At 35.8% G+C, this 19,609-nt stretch overlaps 1 protein-coding gene across 1 annotated transcript; it reads left to right on the top strand.

The window, feature by feature from the left end:
- The first annotated feature begins 2,630 nt into the window (after positions 1 to 2,630).
- Positions 2,631 to 19,014, top strand: LOC139149209 (2-oxoadipate dehydrogenase complex component E1-like). Its single transcript, XM_070720783.1, has 21 exons — positions 2,631 to 2,932; positions 4,673 to 4,793; positions 5,290 to 5,360; positions 5,864 to 5,967; positions 7,605 to 7,712; positions 8,035 to 8,146; positions 9,145 to 9,306; positions 10,613 to 10,686; positions 10,996 to 11,139; positions 11,588 to 11,779; positions 12,651 to 12,842; positions 13,216 to 13,387; positions 13,702 to 13,763; positions 14,256 to 14,376; positions 14,741 to 14,880; positions 15,198 to 15,354; positions 15,830 to 16,032; positions 16,309 to 16,454; positions 17,695 to 17,858; positions 18,240 to 18,325; positions 18,811 to 19,014. Exons 1-21 carry the CDS (start codon positions 2,764 to 2,766, stop codon positions 18,910 to 18,912), a joined length of 2,802 nt encoding a protein of 933 aa, XP_070576884.1. The 5' UTR covers positions 2,631 to 2,763; the 3' UTR covers positions 18,913 to 19,014.
- Positions 19,015 to 19,609: the final 595 nt, after the last annotated feature.

Below are 19,609 nucleotides of genomic sequence, written 5' to 3'. Positions count from 1 at the left end.
GTGTCATTCTCTTTTTTCCTGCCATACCATTGTATGGGCCAATCTGATCACCATCAGATACTTAGATAATTCTGTGTTTGTTGTTTGCTGGTGCTGCTACAATGTGACCAGCATAGAACAAATGAGGTCCAATCAGAACAAGGTGTAATTGATGCAACATCAGTATGGTGTATAGGTAAATCTATACTTACTGTTTCTGCAGACAGACAAACATACTGTAAACAGGTACAACAGAATCCCATACAGGGCTCGAAATTAACTTTTTCCCCTGGTAGTCCACTTGGGCTACCATTTTCTGAAGTTGGTAGTCCAGTGACAATGGCTGGTAGCCCATGCATATTTAAGTTTACGGACATTTTTTTCGTTAACCAGACAAGCAAAAGCAATTTTTCAAGATTCTGCCATGAGGGGAATTTTCTTGTCATTGATGTGAAAACTTACACACCTAGTACCAAAAGGAAACAGGTATAAGCCCCCCCCCCCCCACCCAAAAAAAAAAAATGTTTCTGGTCCTTGACATTCAGAAGTGATGCGGCAACGCGGTTTTCTTTTTCCCCTTTTTTCTTAACAATGCTGGTTTGGCACTATTGATGCAACAGTTATTGTTACAGTCTTTATCACTGACTGCATAATACTTCCGTTTTCTGTTTAGCATTTTTAGACATGCAAACAGGGATATCAAGGATAGCTGTACTGATTAGTATGTGACCCAAAAAAATGCCATGACGCTCAGGTTCTGAAATGACGCACGCGGTGACCAGAAACAATTTTTTTTGCCTAATGGACAACAGTGATACTCAAAAATTTGGTGATCTATTTTCATCTTGTTTCATTCTCAGAGTTGTATGAAAATTTTGATATTTGTCATGACAACGACTACGACCTTCTCAGCACGTCGAGACCAGCCATACTGTAGCAGTGCTAAAAATAGACCATGAGCTTTCCGTAGGGAGGAGGCATATTACCCGTGATTGATACATTAGGATCAAAATGCAATGAAATGCATTTTCATTGACCATCACTTCAAGTGCCTGTCATTCAAGTACGTCACTTCAGACATTGGACATTGCACGCCAAGTACTGACTGAAATTTATGTCCCGGTCTTTGGTAGTCCATGTGGGCTACCATTTCATGGATTTTGGTAGCCCCAGGGAAAAGTTGGTATGTCTGTGGACGCGGGACTACCACACTAATTTCGAGCCTGCCATACCATGCAAGTTCAAAGGATATACCCTCTTCCGCAGTTCTATCACCCCATTTCAATAATTTATGATATGTCAGACTGTAAATGATGAGATAGGAATTTCATATTCTCAAAAATCCTTCAACGATATAATGACAAAAGTAGCATCAGGTAGCATCAAGCACGGTATTTTAGATACATTGCTTCTTTCAATCAGTTATCAAAGAAGTGTATGGACTTCTATTATTTGTATGGAAACCAAATTTGACAGTAGTAATTCTGTCATGATATTGGGCTACAGTTCAGGGCTTCCTCATGTTCCAGTACTTCAAAAAGGAAAGTCTGTTCATTTACTAGTAAAGAAAATTAAGGGTACAGTAACACTAATAGTATGGTTACTATAGGATCCTGACCCCTGCACACCAGGAAACATCTCTCTAACTCATTTTCCTGTGAACAGACCCTGCCTCGCCATTGACAGCGGTTTGTTTAGGCCAACCATTGTTTTTGGAGGGTAATAATGTTGCCTTCAAAGTCAGTGAAATAGTGTAATTTGATCATTTAGGAAAAAACAATGTTTCTTATCCTAGGTCTAGGTGTCTTGCAAAAATGATACGGTGATGTTGCTTTTTCTATTTTTTAAAAAGACAATATCCTACAACCACTATGAAAGCAGTAAAAAGAATATCAGCAGCACTCATTCTGAAACACAGTAAGATGACAATGATATGTTAACTATTCAGCACTGTACATTCTGTATGTATGCAGGGTACACTGCTGAACAGTGCTACAGACATTTTTATCTTCAGCCATGTAGTCTGAATATTTATTTTGTCAAGCGAATGTGAAACATAGCTGGTGCAGCTAGTCTAGCTAGATGTCTGCAAGGGAGAAACAAACCCTTGTCTCATTTTTGGCCTTGTGTGGATTTCTTGAAAATAATTTTAGAAACAATTTAGAGCTTAACTGCTTCCGTCTATGTGCCCATTATAGCCCATCAATAGTTTCCACTTTATAAATTTGTCGATTGTAGATTTGAATTTTTTATTAGAAATTTTTTAGAAACAACACAGAAGTTTAGCCTTATTCACAAAAGATGACAATTTATATTTGTTTGAATGTTGATGTTTGAGGTTTTTGATCGATTAAATTGATTATTTATTTATTCATTTATTTAGTCAGAAAATCCTAAATGATGAGCCACTATATGTTGGCAGGGATTGTGAAAAAATAAAAATCGTAATAAGTACTCCTTTACCTCATGTTATTTCAAATTTCTGATTGACCACAGAAGCGCGGCACACTTTTTGTCTTGTCATCGCAACAGATAAATTGTTATTTGCACTGCGCAGGGTTTGCCAAGCAGCCAGTGGTCCCGCTCTTGTTTACTTGAAGACCCGGAAGAAAAACAAAAAAATCCCCAGAAGATCTGCTTGGTGGCGCTCTTTTCACTGGATCATGTCGTGTTAGTAGCTGGGCCATCACAGAAATTAAGAAAGCGTGTCGATGTGAGTACTTACTAGCGAGAATTCATTCTGTGATTAGCCCATGCTTTGACTCTAGAAGTACATTTGTCAACATGTACAGAACCGCAGTTCTTTTCCGTAGACATGCACTAGTTGCAAGGAATCTATGCGTCTGTCGAAAGCATGGGCAGCTGTCTGTTACATATGGAGGGAGGCGATCGTACCACTCTAAACATGGCGTGTACGGCTACCAACCGAGGCTTCCAAAAGTTGACTTCAAAGGTAATGACAACGGGGCAACCTTACAAAACTAATCCATGTCGTACACATACTTGAATTTTCATGGCTCTCTCTCTCTCTCTCTCTCTCTCTCTCTCTCTCTCTCTCTCTCTCTCTCTCTCTCTCTCTCTCTCTCTCTCTCTCTCTCACACACACACACACACACACTGCAGGAATCACAGGCATTCGACTCAATGCAAGCAAACCGTCACTGATGCCTTACTAGTTGCATCAGTGATGGTTTGCTTGCATTGAGTCGAATGCCAGGCTTTGGCAAGAATTATTTGGAAGAATTGGAAAGTGGTTGGCCCGAACAATTGATAAACTAAAGTGGGCAATCTAGTATCCAAGAACCGTCTCCCCCCCCCCCCCCTCCCCAACAAATTTTAAGTTTCCAATCTAGTGATTTCGATTAATTCTTGGAGTTGATTCCACCTCATCTCTTGAGGCCATAAACTAATGCACAATAAACTAAACAAAATATTATCAAAGATCTCAACAGCAAAGCATCACATGGCTTTATTGAATGTATTCATGATATTCTCTCATACAGTTGAATCTTATTAACCTAAGATACGTTGTAGAGTTGCAATCACAACATAAGAAATGTACAAATTAAATGGCAGAAATTAAGTTAAATATAACCAATTGTATTATATGGATGAAACAGTCTTAAGTCGATATGAATTGTATTGTCCTGACTAACAGCTGCACTTTTTGAGTGATACCGGTAGTATTCATTTATTTTGATCTACTTAAAAATAGCCAAGTTCAAAAGAAACATAGTGTCAGCTAGTATAAAGTATCACAAACATAAACATCAATAAGTGACTCCCCAATAAGAAAAAAGTGGTAATCGGAGCCTGGCAATTGCCTTGAAAATTTGATGAATTATTCTCTGTTTGTAATTATTGTAACAATAAAGAAAGTGTGATGTTCCATTTTAGCCAACAGACAAAGTCAGAGCAAGTTCAAATTCTAATTAGCTCCATATTGGCACTGTATCTGGTACTTGTCTCTTGAAATTCAATTGAAAGTAGGAATAGTAGAGAACAATGGTTAGCAACAATGCAATTGTTTTGTTTTTAGTTCACTATTTGGTATTCCTTTCACCTGAGCTGTGACACATCCTGTCTGTTGAATAGATATTGTGTAGTGCAAAACTGGGTATTGTCTCAAAATGTACGTTCTATGGGTACAGTATACAGCATCTCTTCCTACCTCCATGTATACAGTAAAACTAAAAGTAACATATAGTAGTTCAAGTACACTGTCCAGTCAAAAATTTTGTTTGGAATTTTTCTGATGCCTACCGGTACAGCATATTAATTGCCTGATATAAGCTTGAAATCAATATGGAACAGTCAGAGTCACAGATGTTGCTTACAGTCCCAAGGAAAATGTATACATTCAGCCATTTCATAGATCTCAACAGTCTCTCCATCAGGGACTGTGATCGACCAATACATTTTTTTAACTATATACAGTGGGCCTATGAGCATGCAGTGGCCCTAAGAATTCATCCACGATGTTATGTCCAGACATGTAACTTGTGATAACAACATATGCATGAAAACCAGCATTGCAATTCATACAATGAACCTTCAGCTTTTCAGAATTTTCAAGTTGTGTAAGAACATTGATAAGAGTTCAGTGCCCCAGTTATCGGTATCAAAAGGCTGTACAGTGTAATTCTAACAAGCCTGTATTACTATGCCTAAAGATTTATCTGGTGCCCTGCAGTTTCAGATTCAGTGATTGCAAACAGAGCAAGCAATGCCAATCTTTTAAGGTTGGTAACAGCATACAGGGAAAATGGACACAAGACTTCCAAGCTGGACCCCCTAGGTTTACTTGAAAGAAGGTAAGAGGCAACCGCAGTTACAGTCTTTTTATCAAAAATCCAAGTCTGTCACAAGTGTTTTAGAACACAATCAGTGATTTCTGAGTGAGTGAGATACAATGTGCAAATTAAATCAAGTCAAGTGATGGCAACCATAGGGCCTCAAACCATTCTTTGACACAAAGTTCAGTTCTTTCATTGAAGCTTTATAATCATATGTTAAACCACAGACAGTAGAATCAGTAATATCGATCATTACAGATGAATTCTGGCAACTTTGACTAAGCATTTTATTGAAGTTTCATTGGTTGCACCAAGTTGAAAGTATCCAATACTGCAATACATTGATGAATCTTGGAAAACAATGAATGCAAAACAAGGTGGAATCTCAATTAGTTTGATTTTTTTGATAGTTTGATAGTTTCAAAATGTCATCGTGGAAGCTGGTATCAAGTTTCTTGTGGATTTAACAAATATCCTGTAACATTTTGATGTCTTTTTTTTCTTGTCCCAACAGGGAGGTGGCTGAGTTGGATCCAAAGATGTATGGCTTGTCAACAGAGGACACAACAGAGTACAATCTTGAAGGTAAAATTTCTCAATTTGCTAGAGTTTAGAATAACAAAACAGTGCTTTAGTTTAGCAAACTGAGTTTATTTATACTCAGTTTGCTAAACTAAAGCACTGTTTTGTTATTATGGACCATGCAATATTTCTGTGAAGCCTGTAGTGGCAATTTGTCTTACTCTCTCAAACGAAGAAATTTCATGCTGTGCATCACTTGATGATCATCATGTGTCTCTGCTACAGTACTTTTGTTGTACTGAAATGCAAATGAGTCTGCAGGTAACATGTCTTTGTACGATACAAAAGCCCCACAAACATTTTGAAATTCTATTGACTTTTCTCTCAATGTTATGTTAAGAAAAATGAGATTGATTGAATTAAAAGATGAATTAAGATTGAAAATTTGAAGTCATCAAGACAAAATTCAAGAATGCAACAATACAGGAAACCTGGTCACACTGTACTTTTTATGAAAAAAAAATTATTGATACAAATTTTTGTGATATATTCCATCATCTTTGTAGGCATTTTAAATATTGGAAAATCATCTGCTACATTGAAAGAGATATTGGAGCATCTAGAATCTATTTACTGTGGAACAATATCAGCAGAGTTCTCACATGTTGAGGTAAGTGTCAAGGTACATAGAAAGACAGTTCTCAAACTGAAGGGACTGTGTGTTGTAGCAAAATGAATATTAGTTCATAGTAAAGAGATTGGTCATTCCCTGTACAAAGGTTTATATTCATACAATCCAGTGGTTGTCATTCCCTGTATAAAGGTTTATATTCATACAATTCAGTGGGTGAATTGATGTATGGGAGCAGGATGTATGGTCCCACACTTACTTCTATAGTTGAATTGGACATGTTGTCATATTTAAAAGGTGAGCTTTTGTTTTGCAGGCCAGCTGTTTATATTGCGAAAGTCCACCTTCTATGCCAATGTGACACTGCCCCATATCAAGAGTATTCTCTCCTACTTAAGGTGGTTGGAAAGGCTATTTTTGCACCAATTCTTTTCTCAGAGTTAATGTCAAGTTTCAAGTGTTAGAATCAAGATATTTAGTTCAAATTTTCAGGATAACTCCCTTAGTTAATATTTTCTCCAAAGAATATAAAACTTGTATATTTGCAGCCATGATTTTGAAATATGACACCAGTAAATATTAAAATTTATTTTTTCATATTTTTTTTACATATTTGAATTTCATAATAATTGGATAGTATTAATATTACCAAATTAGTTATAAATATGTTGACACTATTTATTGTAAGATCTGTACGGCAGGATTTGTAAATAAAGTTTGTTTTTATGATTTTACATGGGTTTATATATCAAAACATTATTAAAAATTCTTTCAAATTTCAAAATGTTATTTTTCAAAAAGTACTTCAAATACAGGAAAATTGTGCCGTACAAATCTTATCTGTAACCTTGTTAATAGGCTGTAAAAATTCCATGTCCATATCTCATTTCAAAGTTGGATTAAATTGGTATACAATTATGTAGGAAAACTGTTATTCTGTCAAAAATGTTGAAAACAAGCCATATTTGCACCCCTCTTTTGAAGTCATAGAGCAGTTTTTTTGGTTAATCTCACTTTTGACACCTCTTTGACACTCAAAGAATCTCAAAATGCATTTACAATAGCAGTCACTCACTCTGAATGCCAGCACCACCTTGTCAAACTTTCCTGAAAAACAGCAAATAATGACTTTCCCTTTTCAAACATTTTATTAAAAGCTAGGGGACCTCTACCATAGTTAATACACTAAGGACTCCCCAACTTCTTCTTATTTGGTCAGTTTTTCAGAAGTTTTAACAGGCTATAACTCTGCAATGCCTTTGTGCCCAAATGTCTAGTTTTTTTTATTCCACAGAGAATGTTGACTACTTTTATATTTTAATAGTTTTGTTGAAATTTATAACTGACGCTCTAGCCTTTCCAACCACCTTAAAATCACACATACTGCAATTATTAGTATAAGGCTGACTCAAGAAAACTACATGAAATTGACTTCAAGAGTGCGCAATCTGAAATCTTGGAAGGCACACCATTTTACAATCTAAAAGTAACTCATACTTCAAGAATCATTAGTAACAATCGCAACTTGTACAGGAACAGTTTTCGCAAACTTTGCATAGATTGATGTTAGTTTGTGGTCAGTGTATCCAATGATGAAGAAATGTTGGCTGATAAAGTTTTGATATCCTGCAGTTCCAGCATGGCTGTAGAATTTTTGTAATTTTGTGCATTTGCAGGATATCAGGGAAAGGGAATGGTTATCAAATAACTTTGAAGAGCTCCAAAATTACAACTTATCTGCAGAGGAAAAGAAAGAACTCGGATTGCTTCTAGCCAAATCTCAGGTTGGTATTGATGAAGGTGTTGAATGTATTAATAATTTTTGAAATGTAGTAAAGTCAAGCAGATACTAAGAAAAGAAGTGCATTATATTATTAAGTTGAAGACACTGTTATCGTGTTTTTTTAAATGACCAAAATTTAGAATCCATTTTTGTCTTTCAAGCCTTTTTAAAAATGAAATTTCTTTAACTGAGCTCTAAAACCATAGAAGGCTAAAATTTCAAGATATTGTGCATCACGTTTGCATCACTTCATCACTGTATTTGTTTCCTCAGTGTATTTGTCACACATTGTAATCAAGACATGGTTTTTGTCTCAATCTTAGGAGTTTGATCTTTTTACGGCAGTGAAGTTTACAACAGTCAAGAGGTATGGAGGGGAGGGCGCAGAGAGCATGCAGGGATTTTTCCATCAGGTTTTTAAAGAAGCGGCACAAAGTAAGAAAAATTAAACAACACTTAAAGAATACATCATTGGTCTTGCCATTGTCATAGTTGATAGAATTTTGAGCTTTTCAAGGCATTAGCTTGGCAATTCTTTGCAGCAACGAATGGTGTGTTTTGTGTTAAGGCCTTTAAATTATTCAAACATGACAAAGAAGTGTATACAATTAACACTTAGTCTACAAAATTGCAAATATTTCATGTCCATCTTCAGTCTTTAAAAGAGTTCAAATATTTCTAGATTTTAGTGTAAACTGCCCTACTGGAGTGACGGCACATGCAATATTTTCATTTGGTGTGTTTGTCAATGTGTTCTTATCAAGTATATTATTGTACTTCAGAATTCTCACATTGCAATCACTCAGTGCATGTGAATGCATGCAAACTACTGTGTTCGAAAAAACAATTGTCTCTAGATGATTTCTAATATACTGTATAGAATGATAAATCATATTTAATAGTGGAATTAATTGTATTTGGAATTTTAAACCAAAACAGTAGTATTAGATTACAGAACATTTTTGCAGGATTTTATATTCCCCGAGGGAGACTGAAAATATATTCAATTTCTGAGCAGAAAGGAGTCATATGTCATCTCTATTAATGGGGACACCACTTTTAACCCATTGACCTTTGAACTTTTCACCCAGTTTGCTAAATAGACATACAATCAGTCTTTTGAAAATTGTTGGTTAAATATACTGTTAAAGTGTAAGGTTTATTGAGAATTTGTACAAAAATTGTGCTCACAAAATTGTATGGTACTTGCTGTTATACAAGTTGTGTGCAGCTGACAGATTAGAGTGCATCTGTGGCTGTGGGTGTGTTACACAGTAAAATGATATGTGTGTCATTGAGAAATGCATGATTGCTAATCAGCTGCTTGGAATCCCAAAGTTAACTTTACATATTTTGCAAAATTTTGAAATAGGTCCAGTATATGTACTGTAGGTCAAGTATTTATACTGATGAATATTGGTTTTTGCTGACAGATGAAATTGAACAAGTGGTGATGTGTATGCCTCACAGAGGAAGAAATAACGTATTGACAGGACTTCTAAAATTCCCGCCGATGACAATGTACAGGAAAATGAGGGGTCTGAGTGAATTTCCAGAAAATGTTCAGGCAAGCGGTGACGTACTCTCCCATCTAAGTGAGTTGAACCCTCAGTTTTAATGAATTGATTCTTAAAGTCATGACACTGAGAAAGTTAAATATTATTTTAGCTATGGCAGATATAAGCATGGTCCCTCTTGGAGATTTTATCAGACAATGGCATATAAGAAACAGTGTTTGCACTGTTGAAGTGCTGCCAGACTAAGGTCAATTTTGCTATATGTTTGGATATGGCATAGACATTACTTTTAATTTTACCGATCGTACATCCTTAAAGAAAGTTTGAGCAAATAAATTAAATTATTATACTTTATTAGCTTACAGGCCACCGGCCCATTGCTTGGAATATATGACAAAGAAATATTACATATCATGATTACACCAAATAAATGTATTACAATGTAAGGAAAAGAAAAGTATTGATCTTACACTTCCATAGCTTCTTTCCTTAGTTCAAATGCTTTATAAATAAACTTCCCTAAATTACAAAGAATTTTGCTATCTTTAGTAGTAAAAAGCCGTATGAGAGTTTGTTGTCTTCGATTTTCATTCGCCCAACATGGCAAAAACTTCTCTCTCAAATTTTGAAAGAGTGGACATTCGAAAAGAAAATGAAATTCGTCCTCAACAAGACCTTCATGACAAATTTCGCAGAGTCGCTCTGTGCGATCGAGACCCCTACTACGACCTGATTCAATAGCAAGCTGGTGACTGGAACATCGTATCTGTGATAATGCTTTACGGTATTTATTTACTGTGACAGTTGATATATAACTTTCAAAATTCGGACGAAACTTAATCTGACAAAGTAAATTCAATCGGCTCATGCTGGACATTTCCCCCCACCATTTTGTTGCCAGCTATCTTTCATTCTTTGTGTAAAAGTAAAAATAAAATTACGCTCGTTTCCAACACCTTGGTTGATCCATGCATGACCAAAACCATATCTGTTCAGCATTTCTCTAATATGCGTTACCCAGTTTATTTTACCTCTATCATCTTCTCTTAGTAACATCAAGTATGAATGTTTTGCAATGCGACTATCTGGCATGGTCAGAAGTTTTAACCACCATTTTATACAACGAGTAAATGTAGAAATAAAGACTGGCATTCTCCCAAGCTCAGCAATCACAGCAACATTGGGAGTACTCCTTTTTACACCCAAATAACGTTTACAGTAATTATAATGAACTCTCTCTATACAGGTGTACATTTGATATCCCCAAACTTCTGAGGATATGGCATAGAGAAAACAACTGAAACAGACAACTTTTTGCTTATCATCTTCATCAAGATGTCTCTTTTAATCTTTCTGTGTTCCTTTCATCATTTTTTGTTTTCAGCAAATTCTGTGGATCTCCAATTTGAAGATAAATCCGTGCATGTTACCATGATACCAAACCCGTCTCATCTGGAGGTAATGTCTGTTTGTGACTTCATGATGTCAGAATGTCAGAACAATAAAGGGAGGAAAAATTACCAAATTGCCAGTGGGATATGATAGATACTTGAATCAATACAGATAAGTATTTGTTTCTCTGCAAAGAATGTACAACAACTTTTTCCTAAAAATGTATATCTTTGCAGTGTATGATACACTATATAGCAAAATATTCCAAATTCTATATTTCACTTTTGTGTTTTCCAACTACACTGAAAAACGAATTTTATTTATAAATGTTTGGTTTGAAAGTAAATTGCAACTGTGTTTATTTTCATTTTGCAGGCCAATATTCCAGTGGCAGTTGGTAAAACAAGAGCAAGACAACAATCTCTGAAGGATGGGGATTATTCAAATAATGCCACAGCAAGGCTTGGCGATAAAGTACTCTGTCTTCAAGTCCATGGAGATGCTGCTTTCTGTGCACAGGTGAGAAAGTGATTGCAGCACAGCAGACCACACTGCAATGGGGGTCAGGTAGGGAAAACAGAGAGATATTCAATGGTCATTAAGATATTATACTATCTCATTTATTGTATTCCACAACAAATTAGGAAAAAGCTGAAATTTTTAAATCAAATTTCATGTATGTAAAGATCTTACCAAAAAACTTGTCAGCTGCTCATAAGGTGAAAGACGGAAAGGGATGGTTATAAGGTACGTCAGTGTTTAGCCACAATTGCTTTGGACAACATCAAACACAGCATCTTATCAATAATGAAATATTTAGGACCCAAAAAAATATTGGTCACCATGAACAATCTCTTGTCTCAACTTTTAGCAATTTTTTGACATTTTTAAAAATTAAAGACTGCCATTAATTTGGTTCAAGTCATACATTGCTGATATTGATAGAAATTTCTGTATAATTTTACAGGGAATTGTGGCAGAGAATTTCAACATGGCATACTGTCCACACTTTGATGTTGGTGGTTCACTGCATCTGATCGTCAATAACCAGCTTGGCTTTACCACAGAGTCCCAGCAGGGTAGATCTTCCATGTACTGCAGCGATGTCAGTAAAATCGTCAACTGTCCCATCATTCATGTCAATGGTGACCACCCTGAGGTAAAGATGACTTGGGGAAGGATAATAATGTCTTGTATCTAGTGTAATGTCTCCTACATCACTTGAAGGGGACAAAGTCACTATCTTTACAAATGGTGTCAGTCATTCTTGCTTCATGTGAAAATTTATTTATGTTGTTCTGCTTAGTGAAACATGCTGAATTATCAATCATTAGACCTCTACTGACACCTTGCCTACAGACATAACATGAAAGTATGATGATGTTGTAATTTTGGTATGTACCATAAATAATGTCATCAAAGCACTTATTGTTTTATTTACAAGACAGAAGGAGTAGAGATCTGACAACTGACAATTTAGCATGTTTTAATGAGCAGAACAACATGATTAATAGTTGTTCACATGGAACAAAAATAACTGAAATAATTCGAAACGATAGCTGTTTTGTCTCTTTACAATTCTCACTTACATACTTTTGGAGTCTAGCTTTTCACAAGTGGTGTTGCACCTGTTGTAGTCATCTCTAACTCTTTCAACTGCCCTGCCTTCTTGCGTTTCTCAAAAACATCAAAATACTAGCAGTAACAACAAGATAAGGAGGAAGAGAGAGTAATAATTGTATATTAACTGTATAATTACATCACTATCAAAAACTGAAAAAAAGGCAACTATTGACATACCACTTGTACATCATAAGACAAATCAACAAATGAAAGGAGAGGAAATTTAACCAGTCTCTTCCATAATCTCTTCATTTTGTGGTCTGACAGTACAAATGATAAAGATGGAGATGTAATAGGGTCAAGGTGCCATGTTAAATCAAAAATAAAATCGACATTTCCATCAGCACATTACCATTTTAAATGTTCCTTTTGCCCTAAACTTATAAGACCCATTCTCCCTGACACAGGATGTGGTCCGTGCCTGCAAACTTGCCATGGATTACAGGCAGGAATTCAGGAAAGATGTCATCGTTGACTTGGTGTGCTTCAGGAGATGGGGACACAATGAAATCGACGATCCAACTTTCACGCAACCCTTGATGTACAACGTCATTCATAACAGACGCAGTGTCCCTGATGAGTACCTGGATCAACTTGAGGTTTGTATCGATATTACTGAAGGGTAGATCAGCTGTACAAAGCTGTGTGTCCAAGGTGGCCATGCATAACTCATGATAGACTCAATGAGGTATATAGCCTAGGTCAGTGTGTCCTAAACTAATGATAGTGACCACTAACCAATAAATCATGCCACAAAGATTGTTTCATCTCTCAAGCTAACTAGGTAACATGTAATGATTAATTTTAATGAGCTAAAAATGTTGCATCATATTCCCAGAATTTGGCCTCATGTTACTCATTAATTGCTTCAATTTTCAATTCTGCAAAGGAAAGTGAAAAGGAAAAAAATACATAAGTTGTGATGATGATTTCATGTTCACAAATTCTATATAATTATTTTGTGGTTTTCAGAGAGAGGGTGTCTGCAAGAAGTCGGAAATCACATCCCAAGTAGCAGAGTACCATGCAGACCTGAATCAGCAACTTTCACGAGTTGATCAGCATGTACCCACAGCCAATCATTTAGAAAAACAATGGAGTGGATTTATTCAGGCACCAGCTCACATCACAATGTGGGACACAGGTAATCTGTTACTGGAAGAATATTCACCAAATTTTGCTTGGTAGGTGTGATTGAATGATAAATTTGTTTTTATGAATCAGAAAAATGTGGTTTCAATGTGATGTTCCTTTTCGTTGTGACAAGTGACAGCTGACCAATTAACCATCTGATAAATATTGCACCGTTTTCCAATCTGATAGGTTAATTTATGCAAAAAATTAAAGGAAGAAAGAGACGTACTCTGAAATTTAGGACAACTAAACAATAAGATGCACACTACATAGACTATATAACAAAGTGTAACTTACATTTTGTTGTAATTGATATATTTGCAGGAGTGGATAAAGACATTCTGAAATTTGTCGGTGGAAAATCAGTTGATGTTCCTCCTGAAGTGGTGAGTGGTATTGGGAAAGGTTAAACATATTCACAAAACAAGTAGTTTACATTTGTAAGTCATTTCTTATTGAAAAAGTAAATTATATCCACTAATTTTGACCCTTGTAGAAGTCTGAGTTATAGAAAGCATTGTAGTCATTCCATAGTGTATTAGCAAAAGGAGAATTACCCAAAGTCAAATGAGATGGACAACAATATTTAGATTGAAAATGTTGTCCGGTAACAGTGATTATAATGGAAGAATACATGAACTGTGTATTTCCATGGTTTAAAAATATACTATCATCATTATTTACACCATGAACGTTAGTTTTGCTGTTAGTCAATCATACTTTAGGCCTGTATTCAATCAAAGAAGTGTTCCCCTCTAAAAATTAAGGGAAATGCAATCTGAAACTGCAATCACACAAGTTTTTATTTTCACTCATATTGCATGTGAATAAATTAATTTCCAAAGACTCACAATTTTCTGTAATGTCTGTTATTCTAGGAAGTCCATGCAAAGCTTGCCAAGGCACATATTGGAGCTCGACTACAGAAGATTCAAGAGGGTTCTGACATTGACTGGGCAACGGCCGAAGCATTTGCAATTGGATCACTGCTCTTCCAAGGTAACTAACAAACAGCAGCTGACATAAACATTGAAAGAATGAGTGTTATGAGTTCTTGTCAGGTGTCACATTGCAAAAAAGTTGGAAGTGTGGGCAACCACATAAAGACCCCACACTGTTAACTTTGGCATTGTTGCAGACTTGAGCACACTTTAAAAGTAATTTTATCACAATTGTGAAAAACGTCATATAAATTAAAAGCTGAAAATACCAGTTTGAAAGGGTACAGTAACTCCATTTTGAAACATTCTCTATCCAGAAACACATCCTCTTCTGAAATTGTCAGGCTTCTCCCACATGCAGACTACTTTTCTACTCACCAAAAGTCAAGTCTAACAGCAGTGACATCAATATTTGATATCAGGTTTTAATGCCAGGATAAGTGGTCAAGATGTCGGCCGTGGTACATTCAGTCATCGACATGCAATGCTGGTGGATCAAAAGACAGATAAAATACATATTCCACTGAACCATATGGTGGAGGAGCAGCAAGGATTTCTTGAGGTGAGTCTGGAAGAAACCTTAAAACAGGTGATACAATTTCCCAAATAGTAATTTTGAGACGTTGACATCGACCACTTGAGTTGTCAGTCACCAATGGTTAGCAAAAGTCACTGTAACAGTAACATCAATATCGGGAACACAGTAACAGGTATGATTGTATTTTGAATATTCAAATTACAATCAAACTCTCAAGTAAAGGAAAAAAACAACAAAAAAGTTTCACTAACAGAAGAAATCCATAGTCATTTTATCTTTTTACGTTCATATCAAACAGAAGCCTTGCAAAGTTTTATGTATTACATCATTTTTCCCTCCAGGTGGCCAATAGTTCACTATCAGAACTTGCAGTCCTTGCCTTTGAGTACGGTATGAGTATAGAGAGTCCCAATTCTCTCACTATATGGGAGGCCCAGTTTGGAGATTTCTTTAATGGAGCCCAGGTCATAATCGACACCTACGTGACTACAGGAGAAAGTAAGTATTCTGATTGTATCAGAATCCATGGTCAACTTCTTCATTGGAACATGGAATGAAGCATGATTTCACCAAGTCTGTAAAATGGACACTCTCTGCGTCAAATTGTCCCCTAGATGATGAACAAGATTTCGGGATTTAAATTTTATATTTTATAATGGAAGATTTGAATTGCGAAGAGATATGTTTCCATCATGGAAAAGAAAATATTTTAGGATATTCAAAAATTTGATCAAAAGACACAGACATGTAAAGCTTTGATCGGACAAGAACACAACATGGAACAATAGATGCACAGTTCGGAACTATGTCAAAAACATACCCTTTTTGGCTTTAAACGTGAATACAAGGAAGATATATAAAAAATAATGAGAGACAGAATAAGCTTCCCCCAGTTTTCCTTTTGAAAAACTCGAAGTCTTACAGGTTATTCATACATATGTGATAAATATGTACTTTCATTTTTTTCTTCAAGCAAAATGGCTTCTTCAATCAGGCCTGGTGATGTTGTTACCGCATGGCATGGATGGAGCAGGCCCTGAGCATTCCTCATGTCGCATGGAAAGATTCTTGTTGCAGTGTGACAGCAAAGAAAATGGCATAGATGGTGACAATGTCAATATTCAGATTGTAAACCCTACCACGCCAGCTCAATACTTCCACCTCCTTAGGAGACAGGTGAGTTTGATCTCCTGAACAGCGCCCTCATGTGAAGAGTACTGACAATAATGATTCACACATGATACTCTATGAAGCAAATTAGTCATTGGGATGTGGAACATGTATTACCAACCAACGTAATAAGGTCTTTTGTTAAGAAAACTTTTAAACCTCTGACCTGAACAATGTAACCTGTAATCTGTATATCATGCAACATTGTGTTTTAAACAGTGCCTCAGCATTTCATTGATTTTTTCCCTTTTATTTTCTGTTGCATGTTTTCAAAATCATCAGATGGTACGTAATTACCGCAAACCGCTGGTGGTTGTTGCACCCAAGATCCTTCTTAGACTTCCAGCTGCCACTTCAGATTTGAAGGATATGATGCCCGGCACATCCTTCAAGCCAGTTGTAGGTGATAACAAGGTCAATCCTGCTGGGTAAGGAATCCCACTGAATAAAACTTTTGGAACAGTAACTCTCGTATTCAAATATGCTGTTCTTTTGTAAATGTTCAAGACTTTGTTTTACACATTTATTTTTCATTGCCATGGTTGAAATATCTGATATTATCACAGGAATTATTATTGGATGTTTGCCATTATTCTGCAACATCACATGCCAGCCAAGGAAGTAAATGCCAAAAAGAAATACAGTATTCTCAAAATATTAACCTGTTAGTATAAAATACAACCTACTGAAGTGATACAGTATCTTACAAATGACTGACTATTCCAATATCAGACTTAAAGGGGCAGTTCTCAATCCCAAGTTCTTGCATAAGTAGTTGTTTACATTGACTGTTTATGTGATTTTAGTCCTTTGTTCTCCTTTTAGAGTTGTGCACAGTTTTGGTCAGAAATAATAGTGATAAAAAACCTGCCCCTCTAACAACTAAAACAAACACCACAGTACATGTGTGTACAAATACACTAATATGAAAATGTTTCGAAGCCATTTAAATGTTTAATCACATAAATTATTTTTAGCTCATATTTGGTTTTGTATATAAATACCAAAAAGAGCTTATATGATGAGTCGGTGGCGTCTGTATGTCTGTATATTTGTGGGTATGTATGTGCGGATGTATGTCCGTCACACACAAAGGCTCCCATACCGCCAGAGCTACCATCTCAGTATTTGGTGTACAGGTAGATGCAGGGGTTGAGATGTGAATTTGTTCAAATGAACACGTCAGTGTCAAAAATGTGCAAATGAGGTAAGAAAAAGGGAAATCCTGCAAATGTGCAGGAGTGATGGCATGCCAGTAAGAAACAGGCAAACTCCACTGATCTTGAGTCATTTCCTGTCATTGTTTATGAACTGTTACATATTAACAGACCAGCTGCAACCATAGACAGTAGAGGGGGGGAAGACCGTCTATGGTCAAACTAAGAGGGGCTTGTTTCTGCTATGCATGTTGCTAAAGTTGACTTCCAGTACCTAAAGTTTCAGACCTTAATTACTTTTGTCATTCTTGTTTTGCTGGTTTAAATGTTTCTTGTTGTTTTTCTGGTTGTACTGTGCAGAAATCATTGTCGTAACATCAACGTAGAATTTTCCTCCACTGGACAGATAGAAACAACATTTATTGTTGATCATTGGTAACCCATACTGGTATGTACCAATTCTGATCAAATTTGAGCGACACCGTATAATTGCGGTATTTTTATTTTTCAGCGTGAGCAGAGTCCTATTTGTGACTGGCAAACACTATTATGCACTGGCTAAACAGAGAGAAGCTTTAAAAGCTGACAATGTTGCTATAATAAGGGTGGAGTCTCTCTGTCCTTTCCCGGCTGTTGAGCTCAGACAAGAAGTTCAGAAATACTCCAAAGCTAAAGGTAAAATATGTCCATGAAAATTTCTGATATAGAAATGTAGATTTCATTAGACATATAGATGTTCTGACCCATTGGCAGGTTTGATCTGTCTCTGTTGGTACAAGTTATTGGAAATAATGTGTAAAGGCTTTCTCTATCTCAAAATTTAAAAATATCCGTAATGGTGAATGTTTTTGTTTTCAGAAATGCAATAAATAAGTGTCAATATTAGGTTGGATTTTAAATCTCTCCTTCATCAACTTGATCAAGCTGTTGTGAAACAGGATGCACAATGATGCTCATGTTGAAGTTGACTGCACTTGCAAACACCATAACATTGTCTGAATATTAATTCATAAGTAATTTGTGATTATTGATTTTGCTTTATTTTGTTCCTGGCAGAGTTTATATGGTGTCAGGAGGAACATCAAAACAGTGGTGCATGGACATTTGTGAATCCACGATTCCAAAACAATGTTGGAATCAAGGTAAGAAATTCACAGCTAACAGTGTAGCCATATGTTCATCAGTATCTCCAAAATGTTTAGTCTATAAAGTTTCTATTTAAGAAGTGCATGTTAATATCACTGAATTAACTTTACGAAAAATATCCATGTTTTAATCAAGATGAATTGACCTTTTATCAAGGTATACATTTGAAAATCAGTGTTTTGAATTTTTTTCCTGTGCTTGAAAATTTGGTTTAAGTTAATCATACAACTCTTCACCAGCCATTTATCACATTTGTATCATTGTGGAATTTTCATGTATAATGTAGCTATCTTCAGTCCATAACCCCATGAAAACTATGGATTCCTATTTCAGGAAGTTCTGCACACATATGTGATTTTAATGACACTAGAAACTCTTAAACAATTCATGAGTCGTGAAATGATGTATGCCTTTGAAATTCAAGGGTCTAACTATCAACATATATCTTATTTATATTTTGAATATCTTTGTATTTCACCAGCTTGCATATGTTGGTCGTGGACCCCTTGCAACACCAGCAGTTGGCATTGCCAAGATACATCAAGAAGAAGCCAAAGATGTTATACAAAAGCCATTTCAATGATACATTAAAAAGCCATCACAAATTTTCTAGTCACAATATTATGTGGGATCTGTGTGTTCTAAATGTCAGAGAAATGAGAATGATTCTGTTTTGTGTAAAGAAGAGCTGTTTCTTTGTCTTTCCTTGTTTCTGGAGTTTCAGCGTATCATATACGCGTCACATTCTGTTGTATATTTCATTGGTTATGTTTGTGGTCAAAAGTACTTTTGGTCCTGAGGGCATTGTGACACTGCTATTATTGTTTCAAATCAAATCCAATCACTACAGAGGAAAAAACGAAAAATGCATAAATTCCCTTTATTCCTCACTAAACAAATTACTTTTGAGCCAAAAAAAGGTGAAGTTCGTTAACTTTTTTTAGTAATCTGGAAATACAGTCATCATGACTATAGAAGTATTATCTTACCAGTACCATTGCTTTATCCACACTTCATAGAGAGACTATGCTTTGTCATCCATCTAAAGAGGATACCAAGTCTGCATTCCAGCAGCGAGAGAATATAGATATGCTTGTATGAATTAAACGATTGACATGTACAGAAATTTGTAAAAATATCAAAGTGTGTGTGTGCTGTTGTTGGATATTGTATATGCAATCAAGATAAGACGTATGTGGCAGCAAAATTTTTAATTCTAATCATGTGCAAAGTTTAAATTTTTTAGTAATCATATAATGTGGATATTTCTTCTACAAAAC

Source organism: Ptychodera flava, chromosome 14 (genome assembly GCF_041260155.1).
Source record: "Ptychodera flava strain L36383 chromosome 14, AS_Pfla_20210202, whole genome shotgun sequence".
NCBI classification, from domain to species: domain Eukaryota; kingdom Metazoa; phylum Hemichordata; class Enteropneusta; family Ptychoderidae; genus Ptychodera; species Ptychodera flava.
Note: the sequence above shows the minus strand (reverse complement) of the source record. Positions and strands in the feature narration are given on the sequence as shown.